This window comes from Leptodactylus fuscus, chromosome 8 (assembly GCF_031893055.1).
Source record: "Leptodactylus fuscus isolate aLepFus1 chromosome 8, aLepFus1.hap2, whole genome shotgun sequence".
Taxonomy (NCBI): Eukaryota; Metazoa; Chordata; class Amphibia; order Anura; family Leptodactylidae; genus Leptodactylus; species Leptodactylus fuscus.
In genome coordinates, this window is record NC_134272.1 from 39,949,508 (window position 1) to 39,965,554 (window position 16,047).

The 16,047-nt window shown below is 40.5% G+C and overlaps 1 protein-coding gene across 2 annotated transcripts in view; it reads right to left on the bottom strand.

Moving 5' to 3' along the window:
* Positions 1-16,047, bottom strand: part of PMS1 (PMS1 homolog 1, mismatch repair system component) — a 101,388-nt gene that overhangs the window by 84,501 nt on the left and 840 nt on the right. For both annotated transcript variants that reach the window (XM_075285125.1, XM_075285124.1), the window contains exons 2-3: positions 11,344-11,489; positions 8,868-9,050 (exon numbers count right to left, since the gene is read on the bottom strand). In XM_075285125.1, the coding sequence (XP_075141226.1) occupies positions 8,868-9,050; positions 11,344-11,475 (315 nt within the window). In that variant the 5' untranslated portion in view covers positions 11,476-11,489. The remainder of the gene's footprint in view (positions 1-8,867; positions 9,051-11,343; positions 11,490-16,047) is intronic.

Here is a 16,047-nt window from a genome sequence, read left to right on the forward strand (position 1 = left end):
AAATCCAATCACTCGCACACTCACGTCATCTCCACCTCAAAAACATCTCCAGAATATGTTGTTTCTTTACCAGAAAGACACGTATTGTCACTGATTCACTCTCGCCTTGACTACTGTAACTCCCTTCTAATCGGTCTCTCCCCTCTACAATATATTCTGAATGCAGTGGCCAGGTTCATCTATCAGTCTAGACGCTACAGCGATGCCTCCAGTCTGTGCCAGTCACTATATTGGCTGCCTATTCATTACAAAATGCAATATAAACTTATCACCCTCATCCACAAGGCTCTCCATAATGCTGCAACTCCCTACATTTCCTCCCTCATCTCTGTCTACCACCCAAACCGTGCTCTCCGTTCACTCAGTGACCAAAGACAAACATCCTCTATTATCAGAACCTCCCACACTCATATACAAGACTTCTCCCGAGCTGTGCCACTTCTCTAGAATGCTCTACCCCAGACAATCAGATTAACTCTCAATTTCTACAGCTATAAGCGCAAACTAAAGACACATGTTTTCAGACTAATCTATCATAATTCCTAATTTAGGGTGCATTCACACTGAGTAAACGCTAGCTTATTCTGTAGAGTAAAATTACACTTGTAAATTTTGCTATCCCATTGACTTCAATGACATTTTACAGGCGTATTTTTACAGGCGTATTTTTTACAGGCGTATTTTTTACAGGCGTATTTTTACACTTGTAAAAAAATATCATTGAAGTCAATGGGATAGCAAAATTTACAAGTGTAATTTTACTCTACAAAATAAGCTAGCGTTTACTCAGTGTGAATGCACCCTTAAACCCCTCTGTACCAAAATTAGAATCCCTAAAACGAACCCATGTCTATTCACACTCCCACATTAGCCCATACGATATGATGCAGTTTCAGCATCTGCACGTTAACCTTTTCGCTGCCAAGGGTCTCTGGAAATTTTGCACCTCCAGTAGCCAGAGCAATTTTCACAGTTTTGAGATGGACAAATCAAACCTAAATTGCAACATTAAAAAAGCATCCAACCCCCCCATACCTATATATTTTCTTAAAGTAGACACCTGTAGCATTGTCAGAATGCCACTTGGTACTTTATACGAACAGGTACCTTCATGCAATTTTGATTTAAAGTGAATGTTTTATGAAAAAATGCAAATAAATGTATATTAGTTGTTAAAAGCGGAAACCAAACAAAAAATTAAATGCACCAAACCTCCTAAAAATAAGAGTTCAACATGTGCAGAGTTCATACATATCACTATGGCCTGAACCCGCATGCACGTGTCTTCAGAAAATCGCTAGAACTGGAAGGAACAAAAATCTGCTTTGAAGCTGGAAATGTTAAAAAAGTATCATCCTATAAAATGTAGGGATTACACACCATGAAAAGTAAGTGAACCCCTAAACCCTATATATTTTTTGAAAGTAGACAACCTGAAGATTACAAATGTCTTAATGGGTCATCGATAGCCACATCCACCTTCATGCAACTTTGCGACCAACACAAATAATTTTTTGAAAAAAATACGCAATAACACATATTTGCACCTAAAACTCATGTTCAATCTCAGATTCATATACAAAATACTTTTAAAATAATAGCTTAAGGTGTATACAATGTGTAAATATACTATATGTACCGCAAACATCAACTACAACAAGAGCTCGGACTCCCAAAAACACGAATACAGAAGACAAGCAGGATTTTGCTGTTGTTCACTAATATGTTAAAAAGCTATACTGAACCTACCAAACTGTGACTGTGATACCAAAATCTAACTTTTTTCAAAGTACACAGCATACCGCATATAAAAACACAATTTAATAGTTTATATATACAAGCACCTTCATTCAACTTTGCGGCAAACAGAGATTGCTGGCAAAAATTGCGCAAAAATTCAAATTTGCCACTAAAGTGCGGCTCAAGAAATCCCTTTCTGCAAACATAATGTACTGTCCATAAAACTGCAATATGTGAGGAGTTCATACATACCACACATGTATATATTTACACGGGCGGGTGTTAAAGAATCGCCAAAATCGCTGAAATGCGCCATCCCATTTTGTGCATGCAAAGTAAATAGGACTTTAAATAAAAATGTTATTTTCCATCCCCCTATAAAAATTTTAGCAATCTATACGTTCATCTCTAGTGATAATCGTTATTACTATTATTTTAGTGTGTAACGGATATCACTAGAGACGTATTTTACTGTAGAAAGCTCAGGTATAGGCAGGACAGGGATTGGGTGAAATGTAAACTTTATTTGCGACTTTATGTATATGTTGTGCAAGTGTTTGGTGCGACTTTTTTTTGGCGCTGCGACCTGGACAATGGTAAACGTCTGGGTCACAGCGCCAATAAACTTCCTGGTTATGTTGAGGAGGTATAACATAAGAATACCCCACTAGTAAAGCTCAGGGGGGAATTACATTATAACTGTATGTGACAATCAGAGACAAATGTATAGTATACGCTCTGATTGGCAGGAGAAGGGTTAATAGGGACAATAGAGTCAATGCCACCCCCCTCCTGCTGTCACATACAATTTATGCAGAGAGTTTGATTGTTTCTCTGTCTCTCTCTCTCTGCTGAACTGCTTGTGTCCCTCTCCCTTTCTTGTTAGAGATCGCAAATTGCTTGCTTAGACAGGAGGGGGGACACTTTGGAGCTCTATATTTTTGGACTGCATCAACATATCTTGATGCTTTCAATTGCATTTTAAAGAGGAGAATCCCATCTTTAAAATGATATCAAGAACTCGATGATTGGATGTACAGTTTTGGAGCAATTCACTGTTGAAACGCTGTCGGGAATTGAGATCTGCAGTTGGATCTCAATGCCAAATAGTGTTTTCAACAGTGAATCACTACAAAACTGTACATAAAATCATCAAGTTTCTGGTATCATTTTAAAGATGAGAGTCTCTTCTTTAAAATGCATTTTAAAGCATCAAGATATGTTGATGCAGTCCAGAGATATCGGCATTAGTAGGGAGGACGTAGTAACTACGTCCTCCGTTACTGAAGTGCCACCTTGGGAGCACGTATAGCATACGTGCCTGGCGATGAAAGGGTTAAAGGACACGACTGGTGACGGCTCATACACTTTTATGTTTGTGTAATGACAGTAATCTCCATCAAAAAATTGTCTGACCACTGTATAAGCAATGCTACCTCTGATACCGCCCCTGCTACCTCTTGTGTCACCCCTTGACCTTATAGGACCTTATAGGGCCCCCAGTCCCATTTTGTGAAGTGGCTATTTCTTTGCAATGTATCTTTTTGTCTGTACTTGAACCCTACAAAATGTGAAGTGCTGCAGAATATGTTGGCGCTATATAAATAAAATGTATCATTATAATTATTATTATTCTGTAACTAGTTCAAAGATGAAAATGAACAGGATGAACTGTGGTAAATGAGGGGATCAACACCGCCTACGGATTGGGCACTTATTTCTTGATGGATAAATTATAATTGTAAGTGGCCAGGAAGTAAGTGCCCAGCACCTCTGCACAGTATGTGATTATCTCCACAGTCATTCAGCACACCTAGAGCACTGCTGAACAAAACACGTCTGTGGTGTATGCCAGGATTGCTGTCTCTGGTGTCAAATTTTTCAAAAGGAGCGGGGAGCAGCCTCATCCAGTTCACTTTTAAGGGTTTTATTATAGTGACTGGTGGTCAGATTGGGACAGGAGAGTGAAGAGATGGGGAACAGAGAGGGCTGTAGTGTATCTGAGAGGTACTGGGTGTTAATTGCATGTAAATATGGAAGCCGCTCAGCACCTGCTCTGCTGTATATTACTCTAATTCCCATGATTAATGCCTGTATATTGATGATGATGCCTGGACGCCACCATTTTTCTGCTGTTCGCCATTCCAGCTGGTAGCCTGTTGAAGGCTCCCAGGCTTTTCTGGCAACGGTTTGTATGACAGGCTACTTTATGCAACCTGTCATAGAAATGCTAATATTTTGCCATGCATTAGCATTGTTATGCATTGCATTAGTGATCAGACCCTTAAAGAGGGGCTAAAAAGTGCAATATACAAAAAAAAAAAAAAAAACCTATAAAAGTTCAAATCATCCCCCTTCCATAGAATACATATACAATTTCAAGATGGCTATGAAACACATACACATTAGATATCCCTATGTCCAAAAATGCCCAGCATACAAACTTATATTAAAAAAAAATTAAAAATTTACGAACAGAGAATGCTGTGGCAGGGAAAAAAATAAATAAAAAACGCTGTTTTGCTGTTGATAACAATTTGAATAAGAAGTGATCAAAGCAACAAACATTCCCCAAACCGGCAGAACAAAAAGTACACCTGGCCCTGCAAGAAAAGACGCACTATGCATGAATTTTGGCTGCAGAATGAAGGCCATAAAAACGAAGCCCATAAGAAAGTCGCACAAATGCACTTTTTAATCCAATACCACCCCATCCCATTTTTGAAAATCAAAATTCCTCCAGCGCCGATGGCATTTTTTGATTTTCGTTTTTGACTCCCCTCCTTCTAAACCCCATAACTTTTTTATTTCTCCGCTCCCAGAGCCATGTAAGGTCTTAATTTTTGCGGGACAAATTTTTCTTCATGATGCCACCATTAATTATTCTATATAATGTACTGGGAAGCAGGAAAAAAATTCAGAATGGGGTGGATTTGAAGAAAAAATGCATTTCTGCGACTTTCTTACGGGCTTTGGTTTTACGGCGTTCACTGTGCAGCCAAAATGACATGTCCCCTATATTCTGTGTTTCGGTACGGTTCCAGGGATACCAAATTTATATGGTTTTATTTACATTTTGACCCCTTAAAAAATCCAAAACTGTGTAAAAAAATTTTTTTTCTAAAAGTCGCCATATTCCGACAGCCGTAACTTTTTTATACGTCTGTGTACGGGGATACATAGGGCGTCTTTTTTTGTGGGGCCGGGTGTACTTTTTAATTCTACCATTTTCGGGAAATTTTATTGCTTTGATCACTTTTTATTCAAATTTTTATCAGAATCAAAACAGTGAAAAAACGGCGGGTTGGCACTTTTGACTATTTTTCCCGCTACGGCGTTTACCGAACAGGAAAAATATTTTTATAGATTTGTAGAGCGGGCGATTTCGGACGTGGGGATACCTAACGTGTATATGTTTCACAGTTTTTAACTACTTTTATATGTGTTCTAGGGAAAGGGGGGTGATTTGAACTTTTAATACTTTTTTTTATATTTTTTTTTAACTCTTTTATTATTATTTTTTTTTGCATTTATTAGACCCCCTAGGGGTGTTGAACCCCAGGGGGTCTGATCACTAATGCAATGCATTACAATGCTAATGCATTGCAATGCATTGCAAAAAATCATTCTTTCTTTTGCAGGCTGCATAGACCAGCCTGCAAAAGAGAGAATTTGCAGACAAGCCTGGGAGCCTTGTAAAAGCTCCCGGCTGTCATGGCAACGTGACGTCGGCCCAGGAGCATGCTCCAGGAGCCGGCGATCCCGGGCAAAATGGCGGCGCCCATGCGCCGCTGGGAAAATGGTGCCTCCGGGGACCGATCGGAGGCATTAGAGCCGGTTGTCTACTGCTTAAAGCAGTAGACACCCGGCGGCTATGCCGGCCACCCGGCTCCCGGGCGGTCACTATAGTTACAGACCCGACATGCGCCGTACTATTACGGCGCATGTCGGGAAGGGGTTAAGGGGATGAATAATATTTAGACATTTCATTTTTTTCAGGAATACATTCTATAATTAACACATTCACAAGATATTAGAGGAGAAAATGCATCTCACTGTTTATTACGTAATTTTTCCCGAGCACAGAAATACCCCACTTGTGGATGAAAACTTATGTTTGGGCACACAGCAGCATGCGGAAGGGAAGGAACAACTTTAAAGGGACTCTATCATTGGGAAAAGTCATTTTTAACTAATCACATCCTTGCATAGTATTTAGAAAGACTATTCCACACATACCTTTTGAATGTAAATAGTGGTTTTTGAATGAGCCCGTTTTTATTCATATGTTAATTAGCTTCCAGCCAGCACAGCAAGTTCCCATCAGTACTCGTCTCTTCTATTCTCTCCTATCTGTGTGTGCAAGCAGGAAGTCATCAGCAGCAGCAGCCTGTGCTGAATAAATACATACGAAAGAATAGGCAGACGGTGCACAATCAGACTTGCGGGGGCCACAGAGAGGCTAATTAGCATATGAATAAAAACGGGCTCATTCAAAAACCACTGAGGCGATTTACATACAAAAGGTAAGTGTGGAACAGTTTTTCTAAAGCCTATGCAAGGATGTGCTTAGTTAAAAATGGCTTTTCCCAATGATAGAGCCGCTTTAAGTATTTGAAAAGCAGATTTTGCTGGAGTAGTTGGTCTGACCCCAGCTGCCAAAAATACATATCAGCACCACCGATCTTGGGGGAAAAGCGAGCGGGTGGGGGACATTAGTCCATCTGAACTCCTTAGAAAATCTCAGCTCCGATCAGCTCAGTCACAGCTAACACCCGCTCCGAATGCTGCCCGCTCACATAATGAGAGCGCAGGTGACACAGGACGTACTAGTACACCCATGACTTCTAAGACATTGGCCGCCAGAACACACTATTACGTCGTGTGTCGCTCAGGAGTTAATAACGCAAGGGGAAAAAAAAAACCTTAATAGTACTTTTGAAGGCCCTTTTGGGAATGAAAATGATCATTTGTGGCAACTGTTACTGGGCAAAAATGTCTTTTCTAGCTGACAGAAATGTATGATACATTGATTTGGAGTATTTCAGCCTCTCTCTGCCTATCCCTGCACCCTGTCACCAATGATGTTGGAGGAGGGGACAACTCAAACAGCTCTTTCTCAGTCTGAGATTCTGCTTTAGTATGCCACCTGAATCACAGCTCTAGCCATGATACAACTGGATACAGTACCAGTTGAACACAGAGTTGGAAATGTGAGCTGCATAATCACAGTATTGTGGAAGTGGATGCTAGACAGTAGATGGTACTAGATACTATAAAGTGTGATTTACAGCTGCGTGTAACTTGCAACTTATATGTCCTTGGCTACAGAAGTGTAGGTAGAGGACCAGAAGTACAGAACTGTAATTGAAGGCTGGTTAAGGACCCACGCCTGCCATATAGGTGAAACAACACGACTTTTATTGGGTAACTCGCACTACGTGCCTCTGATTTCCCCTATGCCATCTATAATGGTATTGCAACATTTACATTTCTTACTTTTGCTTTTCCAACTCCCTGGGTTAGTGACATTCTGGGAAGGGGGTCTATTGATCAGCTTATTCCTGAGTCTCCTTGGGGCCAAAATAGTTTTGAGAGTGCAGGCTCTTCTGAATGTAAGGACCGGATTAGTTGGTAAAACTTTTTTAAAAAACTGGTTATTGCGTAATACTGGCCAGTATTTATGGAGAATTTTCCGTATTCCTGTATGTTGATTTTAGACTTGGGTTGCAAACAGTCCTTTTGTGACAGAGTGGCAACCTTGGATTTCACATCCCGCACAAGATTCTTTGGATAATTCTTTTTTTTTTTTTTTTTTTTATAAATTCTTTATTTATAAACAAACAAGAAGTAGGTCAAACAAAACAGATATACAGCAAGACCGAGACACCTCGGTCCATAACAGCAAGGTATACAAATGAACAGTTCCAGGTGAACAGAACAAATACCTAGCACACCAAAGAGAGCCCACAGGGGTAGACAACGCAGACAAAGACAGATTCTTTGGATAATTCTTATCAATGAATCTCTCGCTGATGACGTCGCTCTGTGTCCGAAAATCAACATCTCTAGTACAATTCCTTCGTATCCTCCTGAACTGTCCATAGGGAACGTTATCCTTCCATCTACGCTGGAGTAGGCTGTGGCAGTTCAGGAGGCTATTACAATCAACCTGTTTAAAAAACGTGTGTGTGATAATCTGATTTCCAGGTAATCTATGCTTGAAGGACTGGATATAACAGTACACTTAAGACCCCAAGAATTAGCAATCGAGGTCCTCTACAAAGCTTCCAATTCCATGCCATCCCAGATTATAATGAGGTCGTCTATAAAACGTTTATAAAAGACTATTCGTTCTGACCATTTTCTGTTTTCATAGATGTATACGTCCTCAACCCCCCCCCCCATATACAGGTTGGCGTAGCTCGGTGCAAACCTTGTGCCCATAGCCGTTCCCATTATTTCGAATTCCAAATCATTATGTTTCAATATATATTCAATACCTTTAAGTATGAAGGTTCTTTGTGATGGTGGCATTTTAGGGTCGAGGTGCAGTAACCGCGCTATGTTTTCGACCCCTCCCACATGGGGGATGTTGCTAAATTGAGAAATTTATTTTACATGGGATGCACACACATGTATTTTAATTGTTACTGTTTTAGAACATTTGCACCTGAGGAAGGGCGAGGTTTATACCCGAAACGCGTAGTACGAGTAACCCAATAAAAGTCGTGTTGTTTCACCTATATGGCAAGCGCGGGTCCTTCTTAACCAGTCTTCAATTACAATTCTGTACTTCTGGTCCTCTACCTACACTTCATACACACCATTGCGGTGTGAGATACTCTGCAGCTGCTTCCATCTCAGAGAGGGATCCTCTGCCAAGTGATCCCACTGCTGATACTAAAGTTGTGTATTCACAACCTACCAAGGTGAGCCATATTCATAACATATCCCGATTATCTTAACCCAGTTCTACACTACGGGCCGCTCGGTGCCTTCTTCTTTTTGTTTTTGGCTACAGAAGTGGCTTCCTGCCAGGACTATAAAATATTCAGACAAAGGGTTGGCTTGGTAGGGACACAGTTAAAGGTTTTTTGTTGTTGCAACAAATTCCCACAACTTACCTCAGCAACTGAGCAGATTGAGCCCAAGGCTTCTCCACGAAAACCATATGTTTGTAATGTTTCTAAATCTTCATGGCTGGATATTTTAGAGGTGTAATGCTTGACGGCCATAACCGATGTGTCTGCCGCATTAATGCCCATCCCATTATCTCGGACTTCAATCTTATCAAAGCCAAAGTTTTCCTAGAAATTGAGTAGAAAATGCTTACAGAAAGCTTAAGTGGAGAGACTTTTAGAAGACATAGAACTAAATAATATATATAAATAAATGTAATGTATAAACTGTTTTTATTAAAGATTTTTCAATATTATAAAACACAAATGTCCCCCACCGGCACTGGAGCAATCCAGACAGGTGTGTATGCATTTTTTATTTTTTTCACTCCCCCCAGATGATTTAAACATCGAAAGGGTTGTCCATTCTTGCCTGAGGAAAACGTTTGTTTTTGTACCATGTTAGCCAGTGGGTAGCAAATATGAAAAACAAAAAACTTGAGAGTCTTCAGTAGTTGATACCTTTTTTAATGGCTAACTAATAATGATGACAGATTACAAGCTTTCGAAACTCTCAGCTTCTTCCTCAGGTAAATTTAAAAACAATTTCTGAAGGATGCATATTTATGTACAAAAGGACACTTACTAATAGAATTTTAGAAGGGAGGGTGGAAGAAGGTTATTAGTACATACAAGTAAACAATTCATCAGTTCGCAATGTTCTTATCAGTTCAAAGAGTCGTCTTTTACGGCTGTTTCAGTTCAGTGATTTCTGTAGGATGCCATGAACCCATGTGACAGATTCATCCCTTCCTGGAGTGTGTGAAACAAGGTCATCAGTTTGTAATCATAAATCCTCCTCTCTTTCCTGGATTTAAAATTCCCTCTTGTATTGTTTCATTGCATTGTTTTTTATATTTCCATTCTTGCCTGGACAACCCCTTTAACTACTTCAGTACCGGGCCAATTTGTGGTCCAGAACCAGGCACATTTTAGGTTTATTTTGTATGTGCGGTTTAGAGGGTTGTAACATTTTTCTCATACGTCTCATTCAACTATTTTCTGCGTCTTTTTTCGGGGACACATAGGGCGTTATTTTTATGTTGTTTTTATTTTCTAATGTGTTTTAATTTTTTTTATATCCGGGAAAATATATACAAAGTAGGAGGGAAATTGTGTCTGTTTTTCACTTTTCTTTTCTTTATTTAATAACACAAAGTGTTACTGAAAAACTTTATAAAATAGTTGTTCCTCACCATTACAGTAATTTTTATTTTATATGGTGTCGTTGGGGGTGGGGCTATAACCTTTAATAACGGCATTTTATTGGTGTATTATTTTACTTACTTTTTTAAATTGTTTTGTTTAATTTTTATTTTTAAACTTTATAAAAAATTTTATATATATTTTTTCAGATGGTGTCCCCATAAGGTCATAAGAGACCTTTGGGGACATCTGATTACTTTTTTGTTTGTTAGGGAGGCCGATTTCCCCTGCAACTGGGGCTGGTACATTTAGCCCCAGTTGCAGGAGGAATACAGCCTCCTGCACGCTGTATACACAGTATACAGAGCTGATCTGGGTCCTGTAGGACCCAGCAGCTCTTGCAAGACACTGATCCTGGCGGATCACATGACCGCAGGTCAGAAGGTGGCTGCATCATGATGGCACCCATAGCTGTGTATACAGCGCTAATTGAGCGCTGTATACACAGCGATCGAGAAGGCAGGGACAGGAATAAACCTTCCCTGCCATCTCTCTGGGAACTCTGGTTGAAGTTACAGCCAGCTCCCAGTTTCAGCAATTGCAAGATCTCGTGCAATAACTGTATTCTGACAGGACGTATTCTGACAGGACGTACCGGCACGTCTTGTCAGAACAAGGCAACCACTTCCCGGACGTATATAGTCTATGGACGGTCCAGAAGTGGTTAAGCCAAACTTCTGAAATTGGTTAAACTGCTGCAGGATAATATCTTATCACAGAAGACCACGAAAATTAATTGAAGTAACTGAAATGCTTTTCCATGAAAAAGACTTTCCATTGTTTTTTGTTGTCTAACAAATATTCTTATAAAATAAAAATGTATAAGCAGAACAGACAGCCCCCCCAAGTCCCTGGACATGAACCCTCCACACAATAACATGCAAAAAAAAGCAGTAGTACTCCCTCTGATTCCAAGCAGAAAAGCTTGAAAAAGTAATAACAGATTCTTCATTCTATGTGAAAACGTTTTGATAGGTAGGATCCAGAACGCTTTATTTTCACAAGGAATAAAAAATCCGTTTTTACTTTTCTAAGCTTTTCTAACTTTGAATCCTAGAGTGCAGCTGCCTTTTTTGCATGGTATACATAAATAAAAAATTTAAATCAAGCCCTCTTTCCCTAGAGCATATATAAAAGTAAAGAAACAAAAATAAACTGGATATAAATATACAAAATCATTTACTTTTTATGACGAATGAGGTAACAAATAACATACCAGTTTTACTTCAATATTCGTAGCAGATGCATCTATTGCATTCTCTACAAGTTCTTTTACAACACTGACCACTGCTGTTATCACTTGCGAGCTAGATAGCAGACGGACCGTGGACGAAGACAGCTGGTGCATTTTGAGCAGATGAACTGCAGGGCAAAAACATACATTGTAAGACAATATTTGCTACAAAAAACAAAACAAAAAAACAAGTATAACAGGACATAAACAGTGCCTATAAAGAATAATTACCACCTTGAACTTTGTAATGTAAAGAGATTGAGGGAAGATTTATTAGTATACTGGTCTTGATAATCCCAGTACCACTAGAGCAGAGGTTCTCAAACTTATTTCGCCTACCGCCCACTTTGAGAATCAATTATTTTCTAGCGCCCCCTAAAATTTTTAACTTTACCACATCTTAAAAATCACAATCTCAATCAATACTTTAATTTAATTATAGTGTGCCTTATGAATTACAAACAGGGGCGCCCCCCCCACACTAGAAAGATATATAATACTTAAAGAGGACCTTTCATCAGATCGGGTACATGCAGTTCTATATACTGCTGGAAAGCTAACAGTGCACTGAATTCAGCGCAATATCGGCTTTCCCAATCTGTGCCCGGTGTAAAGCGCTATCGGTCCCAGTACCGTAGGGCTTTACAGTCAGAAGGGCGTTTCTGACACTTAGCCAAGGACGCCCTTCTGCCCAGCAGCGTCTATCGCGCTGTACTGTGGAGCGGGGAGGAACGCCCCCTCCTTCTGCTCACACAGCTCGTCCATAGACGAGTATTATCAGGAGTGGGAGGGGGGAGTTACTCCCCGCTCCACAGTACAGCGCGATAGGCGCTGTGGGCAGAAGGGCGTCCCTGGCTAAGTGTCAGAAACGCCCTTCTGACTGTAAAGCCCTACGGTACCGGGACCGACAGCGCTTTACACCGGGCACAGATCGGGAAAGCCGATAGTGCGCTGAATTCAGCGCACTGTCAGCTTTCCAGCAGTATATAGAACTGCATGTGCCCGATCTGATGAAAGGTCTTCTTTAACCTTTATTGTCCACAGATTAAAATACTATAAGATACATGAAAACAAAGTACAGCCCCCATGTACAAAATAAAGGGCACAAGTGGGTGAGTAATTTGCCCTATCACCTACTCCATACAAGGCTACCTAAACACCCTCCCTGACACGAGATGGTTAATAGCAAACCACCTAAATGGCTATAGTCAATGAGGATTACAAATAGTAATACTGAACCTACAGTGTATTCGGGTGATAATTTGTTGATAATCCACCCTTAATATTGCTACAATGTGTTACTCAAGTACCGATTAAGGCAGTACGGTCGGAGGTTCACAATGAATGGGATGGGCGTATTGGCACTCTTATTTATGAAGCAGTCCCGGCATGATGATAGCTGATCTAACTTCAGTGCTATATCCCAATGTTACCACTCATACACTGTATCAAAAATAAGGCAAATGGGCTATCACACACACATAAGAATGCCTAGTCAATTAGTGCATTCAAACATAGTCTCATGAATGCCACATAAACTGCTGCATTTGTAGTCCACCTGTCTCAAAACTGTCTCTACGTGTTTCTTTAGTACAAATAACTCATCAGGAGACTGAAAAGACCCTGTCTATGATTTCAGGCTAAGGCTACACGACACCCTAAACAATCTAGCGGTGTGCGGTCAAAACCGCAGTTCTCGGGACCCTAATGGTGGGTCCCAATACTTCATAAGGGCTTCATAAGAGCTGACCAATGGTCATCAGGGTTCTGACAACTGCTGTTTTGACCGCACACCGCTAGATTATTTAGGGTGTAGTGTAGCATTAGCCTGAAATCATAGGCAGGGTCCTTTCAGTCTCCTGATGAGTTTTTTGTACTAACGAAATGCGTAGAGACAGTTTTGAGACAGGTGGACTACGAATGCAGCAGTTTTGTGGCATTCATGAGACTATATTTGAATGCACTGATTGACAGGTTTGGTCCTGAAACATGTCAGCCATTAGCGATTTTTAATCACTTTTGTGTTATTTTTCTTATCTTTCTACACTTTTGTATGTAATTTTTCTATCAATTTTTAAACTAATGGATTAAAAGCTACATTTTATAAAGAAGAAATTCAAAGAGTGCGGACCCTTTTTCTCTATGTTCTTCAAAATAGCTACATTTTGCTTTGACTACTGCTTTGCACACTCTTGGCATTCTCTTGATGACCTTCAAGAGGTAATCACCGGAAATGGTTTTCACTTCACAGGTGTTCCCTGTCAGGTTTAATAAGTGGTATTTCTTACCTTATAAATGGGGTTGGGACCATCAGTTGTGTTGTGCAGCTGTAAGGTGGATACACAGCTGATAGTCCTACTGAATAGACTGTTAGAATTTGTATTATGGCAAGAAAAAAGCAGCTAAGTAAAGAAAAACGAGTGGCCATAATTACTTTAAGAAATGAAGGTCAGTCAGTCCGAAAAATTGGGAAAACTTTGAAAGTGTTCCCAAGTGCCGTTGCAAAAACCATCAAGCACTACAAAGAAACTGGCTCACATGAGAACCGCCCCAGGAAAGGAAGACCAAGAGTCACCTCTGCTGTGGAGGATAAGTTCATCCGAGTCACCAGCCTCAGAAATCGCAGGTTAACAGCAGCTCAGATTAGAGACCAGGTCCATGCCACACAGAGTTCTAGCAGCAGACACGTCTCTACAACAACTATTAAGAGGAGACTTTGTGCAGCAGGCCTTCATGGTAAAATAGCTGCTAGAAAACCATTGCTAAGGACAGGCAACAAGCAGTAGAGACTTGTTTGGGTTAAAGAACACAAGGAATGGACATTAGACCAGTGGAAATCTGTGCTTTGGTCTGATGAGTCCAAATTTGAGATCTTTGGTTCCAAACACCGTGTCTTTGTGTGATGCAGAAAAGGTGAACGGATGGACTCTACATGCCTGGTTCCCACCGTGAAGCATGGAGGAGGAGGAGAGATGGTGTGGGGGGGCTTTGCTGGTGACACTGTTGGGGATTTATTCAAAATTGAAGGCATACTGAACCAGCCTGGCTACCACAGCATCTTGCAGTGGCATGCTATTTCATCCGGTTTGCGTTTAGTTGGACTATCATTTATTTTTCAACAGGACAATGATCCAAACTCACCTCTAGACTGTGTAAGGGCTATTTGACCAAGACGGAGAGTGATGGAGTGCTACGCCAGATGACCTGGCCCCCACAGTCACCAGACCTGAACCTAATCGAGATTCTTTGGGGTGAGCTGGACCGGAGAGTGAAGGCAAAAGGGCCAACAAGTGCTAAGCATCCTTTATGACTGTTGGAAGACCATTTCAGGTGACTACCTCTTGAAGCTCATCAAAAGAATGCCAAAAGTGTGCAAAGCAGTAATCAAAGCAAAAGGTGGCTACTTTGAAGAACCTAGAACATAAGACATATTTTCAGTTGTTTCACACTTTTTTGTTAAGTATATAATTCCACATGTGTTAATTCATAGTTTTGATGCCTTCAGTGTGAATCTACAATTTTCATAGTCATGAAACTACAGAAAACTCTTTGAATGAGAAGGTGTGTCCAAACTTTTGGTCTGTACTGTATATAATATATATATATATATATATATATATATATATATATATATATATATATATATATGTCCATAGTCTTCCTTTGTGGACTTCCTCCCGCTAATATACCTATGGTACAATTGACATGCAACTATTTACTAAAACACAAACGTTTTTGAAATTGCGGCATTTCCACTACAGATTCTTTTTTTTGGATGGGATTAAGCAGAATCCCATCCACTTTGTAGGTAAAAATGGAAAATGCAGTCGTTTCACAACACAGAGCCCTGACCTCACCCACTTCTCCTGGGCTGCGGCGCAACTCCTAGCTGTCTTCGGGTCTTTCAGCTGACGTCATGGACCGCTGATGTCTGTGATTGGGCCTCACTTTATTTTTTAATGTTTGATTTCCTCTCCTGGCCCTCTGCTAATTATACTCTGGGGTTTGTAGTTTGGCTGTGTTTGGTCTGGACCTAACTGCTGAGCGAACATTGCAAGGTTCACCCAACACATACTCATTCTGTAAAAGGGGCTTGACCTAAATAACTGCTGCTCATCATAATTGAACTAACATGTTCGTTAATAATTATTTTGAGTTAGGTGATAATAGCCCTACACCTATCACCTCCAGCCGAGGTCAATAGTAGTTATGAGTATCATAGCCAGAGCGAATAGAATGGCAGTGATATCATGACATACTGCAAAACAGATGTATGACTGATCATATCAGGACATGTTCAAAATCCAACAATACATTTAAGGGCTCGTTCATATCTGCGCCCGGTCTCTGTTCTGCAGGTTTCCGTTTCCTGCACAAAACAGGGGCAGGATACGGAAACCTGCAGGACTCTTTCATGCCCATTTATTTGAATGGGTGAGAAAGCTGTCCGACCGTGAGCGGCGGTGAGCGTTTTATGCTCTCCGCCGCGAAACCGTTTTTTTAAATCCAGACACAGAGTCGGACATGCAGTACTCTGTGTCCGGATTAAAAAAAACGGTTTCGCGGCGGAGAGCATAAAATGCTCACCGCCGGACCGGGTCTGTTGTTTCCGTCATGCATGCAGAACGGAGTGCCGAACGCAGGTGTGAACCTAGCGTAAGAAAAAGTTTAAAAAAGTAGAAAGAA